The sequence below is a fragment of the Falco cherrug genome, chromosome 2 (assembly GCF_023634085.1).
Source record: "Falco cherrug isolate bFalChe1 chromosome 2, bFalChe1.pri, whole genome shotgun sequence".
Taxonomy (NCBI): Eukaryota; Metazoa; Chordata; class Aves; order Falconiformes; family Falconidae; genus Falco; species Falco cherrug.
In genome coordinates this window covers 96,611,439-96,633,576 of record NC_073698.1, presented here as the reverse complement: position 1 = coordinate 96,633,576, position 22,138 = coordinate 96,611,439, and the positions used below count along the sequence as shown (strand labels likewise).

The window sequence follows — 22,138 nt, the reverse complement described above, 5'->3', positions numbered from 1 at the left end:
AGTTGGCTTGATGCCTTAAGTATGTGGAAAATCTTTTACTAGGCTAAGAGGAATGTACTTGGAGTCTCAAAACAGGTGCTGGGCACTTTAGGTAGAGAATTGCAGTCAGCTCACTTCTCTCCAGTTGCCCCACACACACTTATGCACACATCTTGTATTTCCCCCAAATTCAAAAATGTGTTCCTCTTCAGGGTCTGGTAGAGGCCAAAAGGTGCGGGCTTTATTTAAAAGCCAGCAAAAGAAAGGGTTGGGGGCAGTAGCCAGCCTCTGCCTAACTCTGCTGCAGGCCGTAGGAGAGCCTAAGTCTCTAGGCAGGGAGCTGGGGCTGAGCGAGCTCTTTAAAATGACAGTCACCCTGACAGAATGGAAGGGAGGGGGGTTCAGAAAGGTCTGGAAAACCTGCCCTAAAATTTGGATCAGTAAGCCAAAGCATGTCTGCAAAGCACTTGTGGAATGTAAATACCTATTGGGAGGTTGCACATTGATTCAGAAGCGAATTTACCTTTAAAAATATAAGATGCAACTTCTGAAAAGTAGGAAGTCTGAGTTTGCTACTCCTAACAGAAATACAGCACAATGAAGTATAGGTTTATTTTTAAGGAAAATGACACACCCACACTTAGAGGAAAAGAGTTGTAGTATGTCTTGGTCACTTGTCTCAAAGGCAGCAAGTTATCCAGCCAGATGAAACCAGATATTTTAGCTAGTAGGCAATGTTCCTTTACTTGCTGTAGAGCTTCCAAACCCACATTATGACAATAATTTTAAACTTTCTGCAAACTCAGAACCACCAAGCTAGACTTCAGTTTCTTACATGGTTTACATACAGTACAGATGTTACAGCAATGTTATTTAACATGTTATTGTCCAATGAAAAAAATCTAAGTTAGCCTCATATTTAAATAGCTTTCTTTACTGACTGTCCCAGGTGGCCCTTTGTGCTATGCAGTACAGAATTTTTGCTATAAGTGTCCCTTAAAAGGAGTATCCAGAATTGTGTATTGCCCTCTTCGGTGGCTGATTTTTATTCTTTAAGTAGAAAACTAGGACACTGTGGTGGGCTCTATTAAACTTCAATATCTTGTGTGAAATTTTACAAATACAGATTTTATTTTATTTTTTTAAATCATGTAATTGAGTTTTGAATGATTTCCAGGTTTTCCATGTGTGATTATTTGTTATTCTTGTAGCTCAGCAAAGGCCTAGACTGCAGGATGCTTCCATCTGGTGTGTTGTCTCTTCCCTTGGAAGAGCTGGGAATTGATGTGGGGGCATCACAAACTCCCCAGGCAGCTAAGCTGCCTGTCAGGCCAAAAGCTGAGGCCCCTGCTGGATCTGTGTGAGGCAATGAGGTTGAGCTTGAGGCGTGTTTTCCTCTGTATGTGCAGCAAAAAAGGGGTAAAGTGTGGTTTGGCAGCACTGTCTCACATCTGAGGCCTGCCTGCTGAGAGTGGACCCCTCATGTTCATGGAAACAAACAGAAGTCGTGTACCGTGAATATTGTGTGAAGCTGATGTTCGTATTACTTACAGATAATATTTAAAATGTGTGGGCAGAAAAGAAAACATGTAGGATTAGAGTTTGAGATACAGTGCAAGGAACGCTCCATGACCTCGATCTCTTAGCTACCTTTTTCCTACTTAGGCTTCCCCTCTGATTTGCAGATAAGAATTGAGATGTAAGTTTCTTCCATTTCTAAAGATGAATTTTCCTTATTTTCCAGAATTGAAAGGGTTATAGACAACAATACTACAGTGAAAATGGTTCCCATCAAGATAGTTCATTCTGAGAGCAGTGCAGAGAAGGAGAGTCGGCAAAGCCTTGTCAGTACTATGGAGCCTCCTGCTTTACCCAGTGGTTTGGAAAAGGACCAAATTAAAACACTCAGCACTTCTGAGCAATCCTATTCACGATTCTGTGCTTACACCAGGCAAGGTGTAGAGCCAGAGCCGGAAGCCAGAACCAAACCAGCTGACCCTCAACCAGCTGAAGAACCTGGGAGCAACTTGAAGGACAGCAGTACTGCCACGCCAGCAGTCAGCTATGTAAAGGCCAAAGAGAAGACCTTTGAAGACTGGAAGTCAGAAGAGCTAGCCAGAGAGATTGTGGGAAGAGATAAATCTCTAGCAGACATACTAGATCCTAATGTGAAAATAAAAACAGCAATGGATCTGATGGTTGGTATATTCCCTAAAGATGAACACCTCCTAGAAGAAGCTCAGCAGCGCAGGAAGCTGCTGCCGAAAGTTCCTTCTCCAAAAATTTCGGAGGAGAAGTGAGTATTATTTTCTGTAGGCCAGCGGTTCCTTGTAAGCTGCTATCCAAAGTGTGTCAGTTTTCCTAGGGGGCTGGAGGTGAGGCTCTTCCTACTCGTGAAGTTTGGGACTTTTCTTAGGATAGCAGTTAAGGATAATATTGCTAACAATACCATTAATGACAGAAAAAAGAACAGTGTTGTACAACATGAAAAGTTTCCCAAGACCTGGTTGAAAACTCTTTGTGTGAGGACTTAGGGAGTAATTAACTTCTCCTATTTCATAGTGATTAGATATTTTACCAGGATCATCTGGTTTAGGAACTGGATAGAGAAGGAACGATATTTTAGCCTTTTTTTAATGTGGTAAGAGTTTACAAAGACAACTTGAAGTTCACATGAGGCATTTCCTGGAAATGAATGAGAACAAAGTAAGAAAAAAATTCAGTTCTGTTAAATTCCATCCATGTTGGTGTTCTGTGGGTCTTTTGTTTTCTTGATATGAATTATCAAATTAAGTTCTAGCCTTCTTGAGAAGTTCATGTGTAATTCCACAATCAAAAAGATGAATACTGACATTGTAGTATCCCACATGTGACGATCTGAAAGGATACTCTCTCTGACACCAAGGTCTTTGTACAACTCGGTAAAATGCAGCTTTACATTTTGTTTCCAGCTAAGAGATCTTAGATCCATTTCACTCATTGTAATGGTGAAAGGTCTTCTGCACTACTGCAGTTTTAGCTTTTGGTGGGCATGTGCTGAGTTCATACACATTTTCTTCCCAACCAGTATTTATTTATACTGTTTACATGGATAGTGGCTTTCTGTTGAACCCCCTGCTTGCTTGGTGAATTGATGGCTCTAAAAGATTGTCCTTTCTTTTCAGTGATCAGGGTGTCAAGTCAGTTAATGAAAGTTTTGACTTTTTACCAGGAAAGAGGAGCAGAGTGCGCCATCTGCCATCTCCCTGACAACCAATTCTACTTACTACAGCACATCTGCACCAAAGGCAGAGCTGCTGATTAAAATGAAGGACATGCAGGAGCAACAGCAACAGCAACAGAGCGAGGATGATTCTGAAGATGAGCTGGATCATGACTTGTCAGAAAAGAAGGTAAAAGACATTTCTAGAAGTGTGATGGGAGGCTCTCAGTTGTGTGCATTTCATTAATTATGAATTTGCTAGGTAAAATACCCCTAAGTAAAAGGCCTTATAGATGTACAGGATCACTTGGAAAATCAACCTGGGGCTGGTTTTTTTTTTAGGGGGTGGGGGGGTCTTAACTGTCCAACTGTAAATGTAGGAATTTCACATTAGGTGCTTGTTGCAATATGTTTTGTAAGGTCCCAAGGGGTGATGTTTTGTGGAGGTTATTTTCAAATACTGTTTTCCATTTGAGTTTCTAGTGTATTTCTCACTTGCTACATACAAAGAAGCAGTAGCAGCTGTAACTGGTGGTGAGTTTAGTTGCTATGTATTTTGGAAATGTAGGTTCGGGATTTGGGTTTGTCATGAGAGAGAAGGAACACAGATGCCAACACATATACACACACACCCTTTTTTTTCTCTTTTTTTCCCCTCCTTTTCTCCCTCTTTCCTGTTTTTTCTCTTTTATTTGTTTTCATGAGCAAAAAAACACTTTACCCACTATTTCTCCTACCTCCCAAATTAATAACAGCAGTGATGGGAGACAGCTAATAAGCTTGGTGGATTCAATGGACTTCACACAAGGGAAACAGTCCTCTCCATTCTTGTCCATCCCCACCCTTTGGTGTTTTATTTCTGATCTAAAGGCAACATAACCCCCAAGGTATTAAAATTATGATACAATGACATTTCTGTGGTTTGAGAAAGTGTCGTTCTATGTTAAATTCATCACACTCATCTCATTAGTGATTTGGCACAAAATATTTCGGTCATAGCTCCCAGTACAGATAAGCTGGAGGAAATGGTCTGTTTGATCAGTGGATGTAGTTTAACTTACTTACCTAAACCAGTAATGCAGTGGTGTGCAAATCTTTTCCGTTAAAGTTAGCTCTCTGATTAATAATCAGCTGTCAGGGTGCGTTTGATAATCCAGTCCCAAAGAAATGTCTATTATATTATTAGGAATGTATTTAGTCACTAAGAATGAGAGATTCCATAGGAGATTCCCAGGTTGGTTCAGTGCGGGAGTGGATGACACTGGATTTGAGGGGGCTGTAGTATTTTCTGTTAACCACTCTTCTTTTTTTCTTTTTCTTTCTTTTTTTTTTTTTTCATCTCACTCAGCCTTCCCTCCCCTCCCTCTGCCCCCACTGCATTGCACAGTTCAATACGGCATGCACTGCTGGAGGCATGGTGTGGTTGCAGTAGAAGAGCTGCCCTTACCCTCTCACAAAGCAGATGCTGAATCCGACAGCTGTACTACTTAGACAAATTAAGGATTTCACTGCATTTTGAATTATTTGGTTTTATCTGGTGCCGCACATGATTGCCACGTTCATTGTTTTTGCTAGAATTAGTTTTCTTTTCATTAATTACGGAGTGTATATATGGGGAGGTGTTAAAATTAAACCTTTCTTGTTTGCCCAACAGAATAAATACTAAAACTTATAAGCAGAAGTGTCTCTATTTGTGCGGTGTTTGTTACCAGGAAAATCATGTTGACCCTTTACATACTTCTCTCTCCATCCCCCCAGCTCGAGTATACACCACTAATCGTATGAGATAGGAAGTATTTCTCGAAGAGCTTTTAGCAGAGCTCCCCCATCTCTGAATACACATATTGTTGTAGCCATGCCATTGCTGCTTACTCCTCTCCCTGCTCTTCCGCATGCAGTAGGATGTAAGCACTCAGTTCAGTGGGCTTTCATCTTGGATCTTGTCAAAAAACCATATAAAACTCGTGGTAAGTGGGTCAAGGCATCTTCATAAAACAGCCAGAATATATAACTTGGCCCAGCTTCACATATTTGGCAATTTTAACAAGAGATCATTAAGGACCTGAATGCTTTAATAGCACACTTTATGACTTCAGTGATTTTAGAGGAGGCATGTGCCCAGAACCTGTTCCTTGATTCCTAGAAACTGGTCAGTTCTGTTATGAGATACCTTAATTGCAGTCCACTGTGGAATAATTGTAGTATTTGTCATTCTCTGTTTTGCAAACCAGAAATGTGTCGTGCCTTTTTTTTTGTTAATGTTTGGAATAAGTATAGGAATTTCATACAGGGTTGTTGATTATTGTTTATTTTTTTTATTTGGGACAATCTCTGTATTCCCAGCTAGCAGGAATGGAATGTATGTGTCTCATGTACTGAGTTTAATGTAGGTTTACCACAACTGTAAAATACTGAACAGATGTCGAAGATACTGCAAGAGTGTTTTTTGTTGTAAGGAAAATCCATGTGTTGGCAGAGTAGGAGGTGTCCCCTTTGCCTTTAGGAAAGTTTCAGCAACTCCTGAAGAGTGTAAAAATAATTGAAGAATGCCAAGTTTCTTCTGCTTTTAGGCCTGAATTTCATGTGAAATGGGGTGGTGAGCTAAGAGCAGAGTAATTTACATAAAGCATGCCAAGCAGTGAACCACCTGAGCAGGACTCTGCTGAGCTACTTTCTGTGTTGCTGGTCAGATCAGCAAGAATTACTGGAAAAAGATGAGGTTTTATTCATTTGTTGTTTACCGGTACAGAATTCACAGCTTTAAATTATTCATCTGCCAGTTTCAAGATGTAGATTGGAGCTCCTCTGGCTCAGTAGGTATTGAACATAATACAGGTTTTCTGCTGGTTAGCACAAGCATGTAGTGATCTCAGCTGCAGTGTCCAAAGACTGCTTCATCTGGATAGGAAGCAATCAGTGGTCATAATCTGATTCTTAGTAGATACGACCTCCTCACCTGCAAAACCGACCCTTTAGAGGCTAGCTTCTGCCACTTAGACACATCTAAACAGGATGCTACTGGGAAAATGGTGGGGGTTGTGGTTCTTTTTTTTAAAAGAAAGAAACTTTGAGAGCACTGATCTGGATTGTCAGATGAGATTGGTAAACGTTGAGCATATGTATGGGATTTTTGTTTTGTTAGAGAAAGTTGCAGCACAGCTGCAGAAATGAGAAACTCGAGATAGTAACAGAGCACAACAGTTTCCTTTTGTGTTTCGGATGGTAAAACAGCAAGCGCTGTGCATGTCATCTAAGGGAAATAAGAGCGTAGCACTGTGACCTACATAATCCACATCAAACTGCATTTGCATTGAAAGAAGGGGGAAAAAATCAAATCCTGCAGATTAATCAGTCAGTAAAGCAAGCATCTGTAGAACTGCTTACTACCTTAATCTTTTGGGCACCCAGACTAACAGATAACCCAAATCCAGATTAACCTGGCCTGAGCATATTAAATCAAAAAGGAGAAAACCAGCCCAGATAATCTGTGTGTTGAATTTCTACTTTCAAAAAGGCTGTTAAATTTTCAGTGTAGTTGCTTTCTGTTAAGATGGCAGACTTTTTGTTTTGTTTTGCTTTGTTATTGTTCCCAAAATAAATTGGCAATGACTGTTCAGTGGCATCTGAGAGTGCTAGCTGCCATCAGTATGTTTCTTAGTAATCATGAATTCTTGTAATCAGATTTGCATTTAGAAAGCAGAGTTCCTAAAGAATGTCATGAGGAATTTAAAAAAAAATAAAATTGAAGTGGTACTGTGAAGTAATGACTATTTGAAAGGATGCAATTTTCATTTAGAAATTGCGCTGAGGTGTTTATTTAGAGAATGCTTTGGGATTCTTTCTTACCTGAAATTAGCTGAATACTAAATATCTACATTTAAATGCATGAGGCATTTTGGGGCTGTGATTCATCTCATGTTAGGATAGACAACTAGCTGAACTGACTACCACCCCTTGTGCGCAAGTGAAGGCTAATGTACACGTAAGAAACAAGACCAAATGCAGGGAGGTAGCTGGGCAGCACAGCTGGAACACAGGTCACTGAGGGAGGGCATCTGTGTTCCCCGTCTGGCTCTGCTGGTGATGCACCTGACATGCTTTTTCTAGGCCCGGGTTGTGTGCCTCCCAGGCAATGGGGGATTATACTAGAGAAACCACAACAAATGACCGATGAGGTGGTATATTTGCCTGGCATAGGACAGTGACAGCCAAAGATGCCTCTTTGGTCCTTTGGCAGAGCCACTTTGCACAGCACTGCTTTGTACAATACAGTAGATTTTTCTCCCTTTCTGTGCCACAGGGATTATGATTTCCCTACAGCAATGTTGTAAGGCACTGTTAACACTGCGATTTTCTGAGAGTGGAAGGACTGCTATTGGAGGGATGCTAACATTATGCAGAAAGGAAAAAAAAAGCTAGACAGTGCCCTAGTTTTAACTGCGTCATATGGAAAATACAGGATTGTTTTCCTGGTGCTGTTTATCTTCCTAAGTGTAGCTCTTCAGAAAGATACTATGAACCTGGTATTTAGAGAGAAAAGGATGCACTATACTTTATGCTGTTCCATAGCAGGCTTTGAAGCCGTTCAAAGAAGCAGGAATGCTTGCTGGGTGGGTGGAAGTCCTTCATCTTTTGCCACAAAGGTAAATGTAACACAGGTCTCAAGGTGAGCATCGTAGACCTACATCCTGAACCTTTGAACCCAGAGGTATAGACCTTAGACATGTTTAATTGTAACGCACTCATTGTCAAAGCCACACAGGAGTTTCAATGTATTAAAATGCCAGGTTTCTGACATGACTTTCAGAAGTGGGGAAGAGTGCAGTACTGCTAATAAATTCTCATCCCCTTTATTTTCCACAGCAAGAACTTATTGACAGCATTAGTAGGAAGCTGCAGGTGCTGAGGGAAGCACGGGAGACACTTCTGGAAGACATCCAAGCAAACAATATACTGGGGGAGGAGGTAGAGGCCATCGTGAAAGAAGTCTGCAAACCCAATGAGTTCGACAAATTCAAGATGTTTATTGGTGACCTTGACAAAGTGGTCAACCTCCTGCTGTCACTGTCAGGTCGTCTGGCCCGGGTGGAAAATGCTCTTAATAACCTGGATGAAAATACCTCTCCGGAAGAACGGGTGAGAAGGGCCAGTAATAGTATCGGTGCATTTAGTGACCCTGGTGGGGGGGGGGGGGGTTGGCTTGGGTCTGTTTATCTAAATCACAAAGCTCAAGATGAAGCATGGTGAATGGGTAAATCTCTTAAGGCCATTTTCTTTATATTCTTTAAACTTTTCGCTTTGCTTTGCTTTTTCTTGGAATACTAAACCTACAAGTGGCTTGGCTGAGTAAAAGTGGTGTTTTGGGGTGCAGCATACTAGAAAACACACTTCTTAGAGGAATTTTAAAGAAGGAGGGGATCTATTAATAACAGTGTAAAAAGGAGACGAACAAAAATATTCTAACAATTCAGGATGGGTAAAAGGAGTATCACTTTGTGCTGTAACATAGAAAGGTTACAGACTTCTTTATACTCAACCAAGGATCTTGATAAAAATATAGGCTTGTTACAGAGAAAATATTTCTCATCTACTGCAGCTTGCTCCGCAATACCTAGCAAGAACAAGAGCAAGAAATGACAGACGGACAAGTCTTTAAAAAAACGGGGGGGGGGGGGGGAGGGAAGAATTTTTCAATGGAAGAAACATGTTTTACCTAAGCAGAATATCCCAGTAGTGATGTGGAGGAATCCCAGCAGATGTGAAAATTTCAGGAGCATTGAAGGTGCTCTTACCTATTGGATCCCAGCTCTGCTGGCAGCACTTTGTTTAGCTCCAAATCCCATCGGGCCTTAGATGGGAAGGAGATAGTAGCAATACAGATAAGCACCAAAGGAAAGATGTAGACATCTGCAAAACTTAAAGGCTAAAACAAATAAATAATGAAAGAGGGCGGGAGGTAGGTATGTGTCAAGTGAGTTTAGCTTCTGCAGGTAAATGAATGTGAAATGGGATTTTTGACTTGTGGCTATGGACTGAAATGCCAGCAGTCCACCTAAATGGTGTAACAGATTTTTTTCTATGAGCAGTGGATTCATGTGAGCATGCTCTGTCGTTTCACCAATAAGAACCAGTAAGTGCTGGGACTAGTCTGAAGCTGTGTGTTGCTGTTTGGCCCTAGCTGCTGCCAAACATACTTGTTTAATGACAGTCCTGACCCCTTTCTGACTGAGTCAAAGGGAGGGTATTTGACAGCTTATTAGAGGGCAGATCAAAGCTTTGAAACTTGAAGAAATTTAATCCTTCTTTTGACTTTTTTCTGAATGTGGTTGCAGTTGCCTGGTGAGCTTAAAGATGGGAGTGTGAACTGGGGAAAAGAGCTACCAGGTGATATGAGCATATAGGAAACACAGTTTGAGAGCTATGATAAAAATAGCTTATTAGCTAGGTGTGGAAAAGGAAAAAGGTGAGTAGGTGATGTAGAAAGGGCAGTCAGAAATTGTCTGTGTGCTCTGCTGTCAAATTTAGACTGGCAGAATTCCCTAACATATTTTAATCCCCATTCATCCTCTCATTGACACCAAAGTCTTGCCATAGTAACATTAGAAATAAACCTAAAAGTGTTGGTCAGAGATGCTCCTCAGATGGATCAAGTCTCCAGGTACTTTGATTGTAAATACAATGCATGTAGGGTTGCATGTGCAGGGTTTTTTTATTTAGACTGGCACGTGTCTTTTTTGGGTTTTCCTTGGTTTTTTCTTAGGTCATATGATGATGTTTGGTGTACTAGTAATCTATCTTATAAACAAAACAGGGGAGGTTACTTCCATCACTGGGAATCATATCCCTAGTGAGTATTGATTTTTTTATTTTTTTAATTTTTATCTGATACCATCCAATAAACATTACTCTGATAGTTTTCCACTTCCTAGGTACCACCAACAGCTCAGCAACTCTCTAAATAGTCTGTCAGCAGGCAAAGAATTACTGTGGAATTAATATTCTGACTATTAGATGCTCTGTCATAGGTCTCTTCTGCTGCAAGAAACAGTATCAGATATTTCAGCTTTAGCTTCTGAAAGGGGCTTCATCTGAGACAGGTACCAGCCCCCTTCCTTCCACACAGTGAGACCAGTGTCTTCTCATTAATTACAATCAAAGCCAGTGTGTTGAGAACCACAAAGCACTGAACCAAGTGAACAGATGTGATCAGGTGCCTAGACCCACAAGATCTGTTATTGCAAGACTAGGGACAAGTACTAGGGATAGTAGTTTAGGAACTGGATGCTGAAAAGTCAAATACATGGAAGGAGTTCCTCTTCATATGGCTGTGGTTCAAAGTAGTGAATAATTCTTGAGAAAAACTCATAATAGAAAGTCAAAGATGGTTCTGTCAGAGGAGCTTCAGGTGGGCTCTGTTTGGCTAGAGCTTCAGAGCAATGCTAACCGCAGAAAAAACATCTGCACCCTGCATGGCTTTGGTTGGTTGAAGACAGTCAGAGAAGACATCTGACATCATTTATGTCTGTAGGCGTGGTGAGCCATTTACCCGTTGCTCAGAGAACCTCCTCAAGAATGGTGTCTTGATCCTGCTACAGTGTGTTTCGCTTTACCCTTCAAAACAGGCTTTCAGGTGTCAGTTGTCTTTGGCAGAAGTAAAAGCAAATTCAAGAGTTATTCTGCATCCCACTTCTCTTGGGTATTCCTTAAACCTCCACAGGGGCAGAGGTACTAAGGTGTCAGGTAAAGTTCGTAACGGAAGCAGTGTTTACTTTCCTGAAACCGTTAGGTTACTCACGATCATGTTAAAGTCATACCGTAGGCTTGGTAAGAAGAAACCATACAACCTAAATGTCAGGAATTGTTATGAAGGACTAAACATTTGATTGTTCTTGCGTCTGTTGACAATGATCGCAAATAGAAGAACAGAGCTATTTCATCCCTAGGTTATGTGGGTAACTCTACAACTGAGCTGCCATCTGGTTGATATATGCCCTCTTGTGTTCATCTAATTCTGTCCAATTCTTCCGCTGCTGCTCATTGTACACACAAGCTGAAATGCTGCCCTGGGGAGCAATCTAGCCACACTCCGGAGTTTGGGCTTGTCTGCTAGGGTACTTCCATCTCTTTGCAGCAGATAGTTCTGCTTGCAACTTGCAGTGGGGTTTTTTCCTTGGCGTAAGCTCAAAGGAAGATGAAACTGTGTTTCTTCCAGTAATGTGGGATTGCTGTGACTTGTCTTCCATAGCTGTCTTGAATCCTGAGTTAATCTAGGCTGTGTATTTTAAGTACACTGAGAGCACAAGCCTGAAGGTGTTTCATGCTCTGAGCTTTGTGCTGTCTCTAGAAGAGGCAGCACAGGGTGAGTGAGTGACTCTGGCAGATCGGTCTGTTAAAGCTTGCTGGTCTCTTTGTTTCTTACTTCCATCTTGAAAAGACTTGACTTTGTAGTCTACAAAAATACTTATTAGAATAAACTTTAAGGAGCAGTCTTATTCCACCTCTCTAAATATTTGGGAAATTCTTTGTCTTTGCAGAGAGAACAGATTTGACCCTTAAACACTGAAGGTGTTGTCCCAGCCTGGCTAACACTGCACATTTTTAACTGTTTTTCTTTTCTCCTAAGCGGACATTGGTAGAGAAGCAGAAGCTGCTGACCCAGCAACACGAAGATGCAAAGGAACTGAAGGAGAACCTGGATCGTCGAGAGCGCATTGTTTTTGACATTTTGGCAAACTACTTAAGTGAGGAGAACTTAGCAGACTACGAGCACTTTGTAAAAATGAAGTCGGCCCTCATCATTGAGCAGCGCGAGCTGGAGGACAAGATCAAGCTGGGGGAAGAGCAGCTGAAGTGTCTGACTGATAGCCTCCAACCTGAACGGCTCAAATAAGAGGACTGAGTTTGACCAAGGATGTGAAAAATGGGAAAGAAGGAAGGGATGAGGGAGTTTCCAAGTACACAAATTAGTATCTTGGCTTGTCTGAGTGGACGGTAGAGAAACAAGTGCACAAGAGAAAAATAGCTCTCACAACAGCAATAATGCTCTCTTTCATTTTTTTGGGATGATGTATTTAATTTTTTAGAACACATTTTTATTGCTGGACTCTACAGCTGTTTCTCATTGCTTAATTTACAGAAAGCTCCACAGAAAAGGATAGACTTTTAACATTTCTGCTCAGTAAGTTGAAAGTTTGTGGCTGTTGTGCATGCAAACAGTAATGTTTTTTAGAATAGGTTTTATGTATACTTTCTTTATGTTCAGATGCTGTACAGACTGCTGGGAAACCCAACAGCAATTTATGAATGCACACAAATTTAGAAACTCTAAATTTAGTGGCTTTTTATTTTTTTTAAAGACACATTAAATAGGGGAATCTTGTGCATCTTGTAGCTAATATATTCAGATTGCTGAAATGTAGTGTCACTCTGATCCTGTGGCATCAGACACTTTCTTTGTAATACTGTATATAGGATGGCACTTTCGCCTTGCAGAAATTAACTTTAAAATCACAGTTAAACACTTCTTAAACCAGCTTGCAAATCACATAATGGCTACCTTGCTGAAGATTTTTAAAAAATTATTTTGCAAGACATATTTATACATCCTCTTACTGCAATGCAAGTGTTTTTCTTCATCAAGTTGATTTAAGAAACAGGCTGGAAGAACTGTGCTGATTTTGTTCAAAACATTTCTCATCTATCTAAATTATTTAGAAGGCTCATTTGCTCTTTCTTGTGCTTTTTGTGCATGTTTTTTATTCTTCTTCCCCCAAACCTGCTACACTTTGTGAAAATAAATGTAGGCTAAGGACAGTACTACTTTTCTTCTGAATGCTCAACATTGTGATGGTTTTATAGAGACAGATAAGTTATATTGAAGTTGACCTACATAATGCTGTACATTCTTTCCACTTCCTCAGACTACCAAATGCAATATAAACACTTCTGCCATGTAAATACTGTGCATTACTCGGAGCAACTCTGCTTGGTAACTGTGAACATAAGTGGGGTTTGTTTGCTTGGTTGTTCCATTGCAAAATGATGAATGAGAAGATGCTAGTTCACAGTATCAGATTACTGGTTGTGTTCTCTTAATACTGCCACTGACTTATACCAGATGATTTCCCATAGCTCTAAAAAACAGTGCTAACTCCTGGTTTAGCACAGCGGTAGGTTACACTAACTTGCTCAAATACCTACGGAAATTCTGTAGTACCTAAATGTCAAGTTCTATCCTAAGATAAAGTTTTGCAGGCAAAGGAAAGTCTTGTATGACTTTGTGTATATGCCATTTACATTGTACTAAGGAAGACATTTATCTCTCCATAGGCAAACAGGTTGCCCAACAAGAAGCCATTTTCAAGGCTGATGTGAATGCCAGTCTGTAGCTAAGCAGGTTGAAAATACATGTAGTTAAGCGTCGGAAAGAGAGAGAAAATTCTTCCCACTGTTCCTGCAGCGGCTGCATTCACAATAGGTGTTCTGTCCTTCTTACCTGAATCCTCTCTTCAGTGGGGAGAGAACCAGAGAGGTGCTGATTAGCAAATTCCTTGCGAGCTGGGGAACCGGGGAGCAAGAATCTTCTGGAACCAGTTCCTTTACAGACAGGTGCAAACATTAAAAAGGACTGTTGCCCCCCTTACAGTGCACTACTTTGTATACCTGGACCAAATCTTTAATGGAATTATGTTGATGTATATCAGTTGAGGTCAAATGGAGCTATCATTTCACAAGACCTACAGCTGACCTTAGTTTCTTCCTCCTAGATCAGAATTGTAGTCTTCGGGCATCTCACAGTTATATGCTGCTATGTTCCTAGGACGAGTGATCTCTTTGTCCTTAAACTTACTCCTTAACCATAACAAATCCAAAACTAAACAATTCCCAAATAAATTTTGCTTGTCTTTTAGCTTGGAGAAGAGTGTGCATTGTTTTATCTGTGGCATTTTAAAATTTTTAAATATTGTGGTTACTCTGAAATGTGTATGTGAAATGTGAATAATAATATAATTACAATGTGTTTGTATACAGTACTTTGATTTAGATCTTTCTGATAAAGGTAGCAATATTGTGAAAGCTATATATATTATCCTTTTCACAGAACAGTTGTGTAGACACCATTCTCTCCTTTCCTTTTTTAAAACTTGAAATCTCTTACCCTGGGAACCTGAAGATGGTTGCCTCCCAATGTTATATGTAAATCTGTAAATAGCTATACTGTTGCTTTTTGAAAAAAATATGGTGCTAATGTTATGCCTTTGACATCCCGGGGATGGCTGTTTCTTCACCCTATGTTGTTCTCAATTCTAGATCTCTTTGTATAGTGAAAGATTTCCACAGTGTTTCTCCAACTGTTTGGATCCTGCAGCCCTGAGTGAAAATGTACAGTTTTCCTGCCTGACACTTACACTTACCTACTGATAAATGGTATTGCTTGACTTTGAGAAAATAAACTGTATATTTCAATGTAGAGTTAGTTTTTTTGTGCGATTTTAACTGTCAAAGCCTACTGTTTGTCTGTACAGTGCTAGCCGTCTTGTGGTGCCCATCAACAGTGCCTATAGCTTTTTAAAGGCCGGGCTGGTCACCTTGAGGTCTGAAGTAGCTTGCCGTCTTTTGACAGGTTATTTAACATGTTGGCCAATGGATCATTCTCAAGTTCCCAGTGCAAGGAAGTACCAGAAGTGTGTTTATGTCTGTTTATTATTTTAAATGTGTGGGTATGAGAGGGCAGAAGGGAAGATGTGTTACGAGGTGGATAAAATGAATCAGTCTCTCACTACTTACGGACTGTCTGCAAGGGAAGGAGATTTGTCTGCTTGGGCAAGAATACTGTTTTGGCTTCATCCCATGTTTAGAATGATACTTCATATGGAAGTGTCTAAAGTTAGTGGCTCTCAAGACTTTTTGCAAGAACAGATCACCGTGAGCTTTCAGTTTCTTAACAGACTTCCACAGAAACTGTTTCGTTTCAGTTTAGTGGGGGTTCTCAGATTAACTGCAGAATCTTCTGCCTTATTGGGAAACACTGTCAAGTGTGCACAAATTGGTAGTAGAGGTGACCACAGGTAATGTTTTATAGCTTGATAAATCATCCTGGAAATTACTTGTCTGTGAAGGTCTTTATCGTAGAAGCTATCTGGGAAAAGGTGGCAAGCTACTTCAGACCACAGGATAAGGGCTACGATTAGGACCTTTTTCTTGGTTGTAACCACGTGGGCACATAGGCTGTTGTTTATCTTAGGCTGAGCTATGTTTTGGTCAAAGCAGTGGAGTTTTTCCTGAGAACAAGTAAAATGGTTTTGGGTTTTTTTTGTTTTCTGCTTTGTTAAAAATCCTCACAATGGCTTCATTTTTATGTTCTTTGATATCTGTCTTGGAGGCAGTCTCCTAAATTTGGCAGGAGGAGATGGCCTAGTGACTAGCCTGTGCCTTCCGCTACTGCCAAACGTGTGAGTATTGGCGGAGTCTGTTGCTATAAACCGAATTCTCACTTCCTCTCATTCTGCTGGATGCAATAAACTGCTAACTGGTAAGGTTAACAAGAAACTTACCCACTAACTGTCACTACCTGTTGCCTGCTCCTTCTTTTGAAAACCTTGCCTGGTGCCGGCTGCTGCCATGGGTGGGATACTGACAATACCTGGACTACTCGTGCTTTCTGCTGCCTTTTCTGGGATGAAGCAGGATGAGGAATTTGTGCATCTCCTGCTTGCTAGGTGTGAGTTGTTAACCTTAAACACAACAGTATCACTGGAGAACAGCCAGATTCCCACCACATATCCAGATTTATTGAAATACTTTGTTTTGCTATTCATGATTGCCTGTTGCAACACAGGAGAGATTTTCATTAAAGCAAATGGATTTGTGATAGTGGAGCTGAAGATGTACAAGGTGTTGAAAAATACAGATAAATACCGATACTTATTTTCAGTAACATAAATCTCCAGCAAAATGGTATCTAAATGAAGCCTGCATGCTGCAAGTCACAAGTGACAATACTCAACATTTGAGACGTATGTTCACATATTTTAATGGAGTTAGTGAAAGAAAGGTTCTTCTCAAGCACATACGAAGTTGCAGCTATGTTAAGTAGACTTACTCATTCCAAGCAACTTCCGTAAGAGGTGGCAGTATTAGCTCTGAAAAAGCTGTGGTCTGCCGTGCTTTACCAAGAGTTGTTAGTTTGCTGCTGTTCCTTGTGATAGCATCACTTGCTAGCTTCCTCCGGGAGAGCGCGTTCTGTAAACCGGGTAGTGGATGCAGAGTTACAAGAATTTCACCAAAATGTTGTTTTGATAGAGCTGTAAAGTCCAAAAGCCTGAGAGGAATTAACAAAATCCTCCTGATGAAGATTGTTTCAAGCATTTGGTTTCAACATCTGTTTCATTTCCCAACTCTGCTCTTCTGATAAATTAGGCTTGTGTCTTTTCTGACAGCCTCAAAGAAATATAAATACAATGAGCAATTGCACACAAATAGTAAGCAATAGAAAATAAGATTATTTGTCTCAGTTTCTAAATAGAAAAGCATGAGTCTTGTGAGTAGCATTCATAGCCACTCCCAAGAGCTACAGCTTCAGCGGATTTCACACGCAGGTATGGTCCCTTCAAAGATAAAAAGGGAAATCAAGCTGTTACGATCGAAGTGGCCAACACTTACCTGAAAGGGGTGGAGCAGTCAAATTCTTTTTATTAATAATGGGGTGATACAGATCTCAAGGAAGTGAAAACTAAGAAAACCTGGAAGGATCAGTGCCCTGAGGGAAGAAAAACTAAACTAGCAGTAAAGTGCATCAGGGCTGTGAATTTCCTGCTTTTCTCTTTCTCCGTACATGGTACGGCAAGGCCATACTGCCTCCATATGCTAAGGCAGGCTTTTTTAATTACTGTAGTGTAAAAAAAAAAAAATCTTAAAGCATCTTTGAAATTTAAGCTTATGGGGAAGCACTCAGAATTTGAGAATCTCGGGACTTGCCATGTGAGGAGGAGACTGTCATGCTGTTAAATGCACTCGGTAATGCCCATTCCTTGGCTCAGGAGACACTGGCACAGCTTCCTGGCACTAACAAGCACCTCAGCACTGAGGAAGAAGTCATCCTTTTCTCTCTAGTCATCCTAAAGTCTCTAACCAGCCCAGCTAGCGAGGCGTGCTGAGATGCTAAGTTGCCCAGCCTGGGAGATACGGGTGTTTTCCATCTTGCACAGCAGAGCACCGCACGCCTACCGAGTGACTGGCCTGGCTTGTTCTCTGGGGTTTTGCTTCTGTAACTCCCACCTGTGAAGAACTTGCTTTACCACCAGGCTTTTGGTGGAGGGCAGAGCAATATCCGGTTCCTACTTAAGCTGCATCATCATGCGCTGCCAGGAAAGCGTGGTAGAAAGCCAGAAGCAAAGCAGGCCTAAATGTTCAGCCGTGGCATGTGGGTATCAACAGGGAGTTGGAGGATCTTGAGTTTCTGTTCCTAGGACTACTTATGTAGTTCATGGTAGGCAATCAGTGAATCAGAAAACAGAAATAGTCCAGGGAGAAGGGTGCCCGCAGTCTTCCCCAGTGCCCCACATACCCTCCAGATGCAGGTTATAACATCAGGCTCTGAATCCAAGCCAGAAGTGCTGCCTAATGGCAGCCCAAGTGCCAGAAGCTGTTGAGGGTACAACTGCAGATGCACCTTTCCTCTGTGGTTCTTCTAGTCTGAGGTGCCTGGGTGCAGACACTGATCCCAGTACCAGTACTGAAGTCTAGCTCTCCCTCTTCAGCGTGTATGGGGTGCTAGATCTGGATTACCATTCAGGTATGTAGCTGGTGGCCTAAATTAGGAGCCTAATTGGCCGCGATTCCCTCGGTAGGCAAGCTGACATCAGGTTACTTGAAAGAGCTTGGTTCAATGCAGATACCTCTCCCCTCCCCACCTCCTTCTCATTCTCTAGGAAGACAAAGCTATTTTACGCCTTGAAATCAAAAGTGGGATTGACCCATGCCTTGGGTCCCTGACTCAGCGTTACATCGTAAAAGCCCAGGTGTTGTGGTGCGCAGCATTAATTGCAGGTCTGTTTGTCAAATGACTGCACATACTGAATCCTTTGGATTTGAACACAGAAGCGCTGCCTCTGGCATTTGACATCTAGGGATTCTTACAAAACTGTTGAGTTACTGTGTTCTCCAAACCCTCTGTGTGTTTGTATGCATTTATAGTTCGAGAAGTAAACAAATAGCTTCTCCTCCTATTCTTACTGCAACGGGGAAAAAAAGAAGTAGGTAAATAAACTCTGTTGTCACTCTGCTTTGGCAAAGGTGAAGTTATTTAGAGCAGCATTTTTATGCGATGGGCAATTCCACCACACAAATAAGAAGATGATTACAAAAGGGGCACAGTGGTAATGGTCACAGCTTCCCACATACGTGGCAAACAATGAAGAGGAAAGTTGTACAGAGCAAGGCTCGTAAGTCTGGGTGTGTTCAAACAAATTACTATTTTGTACAGTGACATGCAAAGCAACTTATCAAGGCGTAAGTGATGGAGATCACGCGGACAGGGTGATGGCATATAGACCAGAAAACAATGACTCTCAAAACCTGTGGGGTCACAGTGAATCAACAGCTCATATGAACTCTGCTCTAGGTAAAAGGCTGAAACGGTGCCTTGGAAGGGAAGGGAAACACGGGGAAAGTAGTATCTTGCTATGCAACACTGCTGAAAACTTTCTAAACTTTGTAAAATACTTTGTCTAATTCTATACCCATATTCAAAGCAACGGTGTTGAAAAACTGGAAAACATGAGAAAAAACTCATGTAAATTATTAGGGAGTAGAGAGACTACCTCCTAACAGCAAAACCGAAGAGCGCTTCCTGATCAAAACTGGGATTTCAAGATTGCCATGTACGTGCTGCCCAGCATCGCATACAAAATGAGACTCCTCTAGCGGAGAAAGCCGTATCAAGAGCCAGCGAGCACAAAAGACACATGAAAATAAGAACTGGGTGCGAATGTTCAAGGGTGCCAGGAGTACAGTACTATTGTCAGGAGCAGCAGGGGAAGTACGCGGTGTAAAGGTCGGGCGTTACGTCTGGAAGTCAGGAAATGGAATGAAAAATTTACAGTCACTATAAATCCACCTTTCATGTTTGCAGTTCTTACATTACATGGTCACATACCAAGGTGTGACTACTTTGGTAAATATTTAGATTGCCAACAGTTTTATAACTAGGGTGTTAAAAGAGCAGAAGTAATTATAACACGTGGCTTTTGTAGACTGACAGGTCAGGAAAATAGGTGGAAGTTTGCAAGCCCTCAGCTTGCAAATGGGGCTTGAGTGCTCCAGGCAGCACGTCTTGGATGACTTCTGCCTTTACTCTCCACACATGCACCTACTTAAATCGGCACAAACTCCTCCTTAGACTAGTTTGATTAGTTACTAAGTTTGCCTTTGTTTTTCTTCATGTTTTCTGAGATAATGTGTCGTATATGGGCGACTCTCCTACCAGTGTGCCTGTACTGACAACTTTAGCTGTCCATAAAAACATTTCCCTGGGCCAACATAAAGCTGATCTTTTTTCATCAGCCCCTTCCAGGTGGTTGCCTCCGTTTTTTGAAACTGTCCCCAGTGTGTGCTGGAGCACACATCGTCACAGGGTCGATGGCCTTTCATCTCCTATGATTGTAATTTGTAATTAAAAATCTGCCTTGTAATTTGTAAGCTGGCTATGGAGTGCTTTCAGGGGAGGCAGGGGCAGTTTGACACCTCTTTGCCCCAGTGCCCAGGTAAATGACAGACTAGTTCAAGGATAAAAAGTAGAGCTGTCTTACCTCTGAGGGAGAGTCGCTGCAATAAAATGCTTTTGAAAAGCAGCTGCCCTTCACACCTTTAAGAAATTTGCCCCATCTGGAGCTCTTTACGGAACCGCATCTTCTGTTCCCCACTGGTGCCCTGCTTGTGGTGAGAAGGTAGTTCATAAAAAATGATTTTGCTTTCTGTAGAATCCTGTTTTATTTGTGATCTGTCTTGCCAGAACGTTTGTATCTATTTCCAACCGCATCGGTTTTAGTAAGGCGCTGGTCAGCTGAAAGACCACAGTCATTGTTCAGCTGTGACAATAACCAGGGAGGGGGGTAAAGGCACAGAGACCCTCTTAGGGTGTCAGTAAAGATCCTGAAGATCTTGTAGCCGAGGTCATAGCCACGATCAGCTAATGAGCAATGAGTGATTCACATATTTCTCCTAAAGTGGTTCTTTAATAGTGCCCCGTGATTTGTGCAGGGAGTTGCTTTGTAAAGCTTTAAAAACCCCAGGATATGTTACCCGCTAAAGGTTTCTACTGATCTTTTACTTTTGTTCCCTGTAATGAAAATTTATGGGAATTTGATTTTCCTGTGGCTTCTAACAGCTGATAAGAACAAGCTGCTAAGGCAGCTCCATTGAAGCGAAAAAAGCCTGGCGTTGTGACACTGCCACGCTCTCGCAGTGCAGAAACACTGCCTGCACCCAGCTGTCACACCCAAGTGTGACATGTTGATAACATCCTCCCATCAGGTGGTCTTTTCCACTAGCTCTAAAATGTCAACAAGTCTGAGGGAAATGTCTTTGTTAAGCTTCGAGTGACCTACTTTGGGTCTCTGGGAATAACCAGAAGCCTACCCAAACCACAAGAGTGCATCTAATTTTAGCAGCCCTTCATTTTGTGCATGCAAGCTTTTATGTTCTGCATCTCCAGGAAAAAACATCGATTTCTTGCTGAGCCAAAGATAAATTTTCTTGGTTTTTAAATCAGCCCCTTGTTGAGTCATGATCACAGTGAAATCATCCCCCTTGTATTAAGTCTATAATTTTCATCTCAAATGTGCTTCAAAAACTAATACTGAGCCCATTCCAGAGGATCTATGGTTGCTGGTCTCTGAAGAAAATGTTTGAATCACCCACGCTGGAGATCATCTGGGCAGCTGTAGTTTGTGCGTTTCCATTTCCCACTTGTTTCTAATTGACCGATAGTAAAAAGGGTCAACTTCTTCATAGGAAGGTTCTGCGAGCCTTCTAGTTCAGTTATAAGGGCATTCCAGGAAAAGTTACGGATAAAAAGAGTTGTTAGTGTGTTAGCAGGGATGCTACTGGTGGTGTTGATGGTGGACGAAAGATGTCTGACATACTTTGGATAGCAGAAGCACTAAAGTATTTGACCACTGATAGGGATATTCGTGCTGTTTAAGATTGTTTAGAAGGAAGCAAGTTCAGATATGGGTGAAGTACAGGCTCTCCAGCTTCTAGCACCTAAACTGAACATTGAACACCACCTCTCTTGCTAGGAGGGACAATGTAAAACGTCCCTCATATTGATGTCAGAGTCCACTGAAATTTTAGACTAAAACATGTTTAAATCTCACCCACAGGGAACGGAAAAATCATAAACAGAATTAACACAGAGGATAGTAGCAACTGAGCATTTTGGATGCTTATTTGGGATTTCACAGGATAGAAGAGAAATCAAAGCCAGAAAAATGCAACAACGTAATGGCAGTAGCACAACAAAACTATTGCCACGTTCTCTGGAGCCAGCGAACCTCCCAGAAGATGGGATCAACCATAAAGCAAGCAGCACCCGCTGGCAGCTATGAACAGGGTGAATGTAGTTTGGGATGGAGTACCTGATAATGTGTAGTGTTTCCCTGTGGAGCGCATCAAGCTCGGAGCAGGTGCCTCTCTTTAGAGGCAGCCCGGCTGGTACGCGCTCCCAGCCTTAGCCAGACCTGGCAGGACAAAGAGAGGGCTAACCACTCTAAAAGCAAAAGTCAAGCTGGTTAACAACTGAGCCCTTTGCCATGCTGTGACAGGAGCTCTCCTGCCCCGGGTTGTGTCAGGGGAGGGTCCTGCTGTGACCTGTCCATCCCACCACTGCTGGCCACCTCCATCTGCAGAGCAGCACTGAGCTTACCCACTTGGAGGGCTCCCAAGCCCCTCACTTGG

The 22,138-nt window shown here is 41.7% G+C and overlaps 1 protein-coding gene across 3 annotated transcripts in view; it reads left to right on the top strand.

Moving 5' to 3' along the window:
• The window catches only part of SHROOM2 (shroom family member 2), a 128,098-nt gene extending 113,447 nt beyond the window's left edge, over positions 1-14,651 (top strand). For all 3 annotated transcript variants that reach the window (XM_055702186.1, XM_055702185.1, XM_027798667.2), the window contains 4 exons: positions 1,724-2,275; positions 3,191-3,371; positions 8,045-8,317; positions 11,805-14,651. In XM_055702186.1, coding sequence (XP_055558161.1) covers positions 1,724-2,275; positions 3,191-3,371; positions 8,045-8,317; positions 11,805-12,071 — 1,273 coding nt within the window. In that variant the 3' untranslated portion in view covers positions 12,072-14,651. The remainder of the gene's footprint in view (positions 1-1,723; positions 2,276-3,190; positions 3,372-8,044; positions 8,318-11,804) is intronic.
• The last annotated feature ends 7,487 nt before the right edge of the window (positions 14,652-22,138 follow it).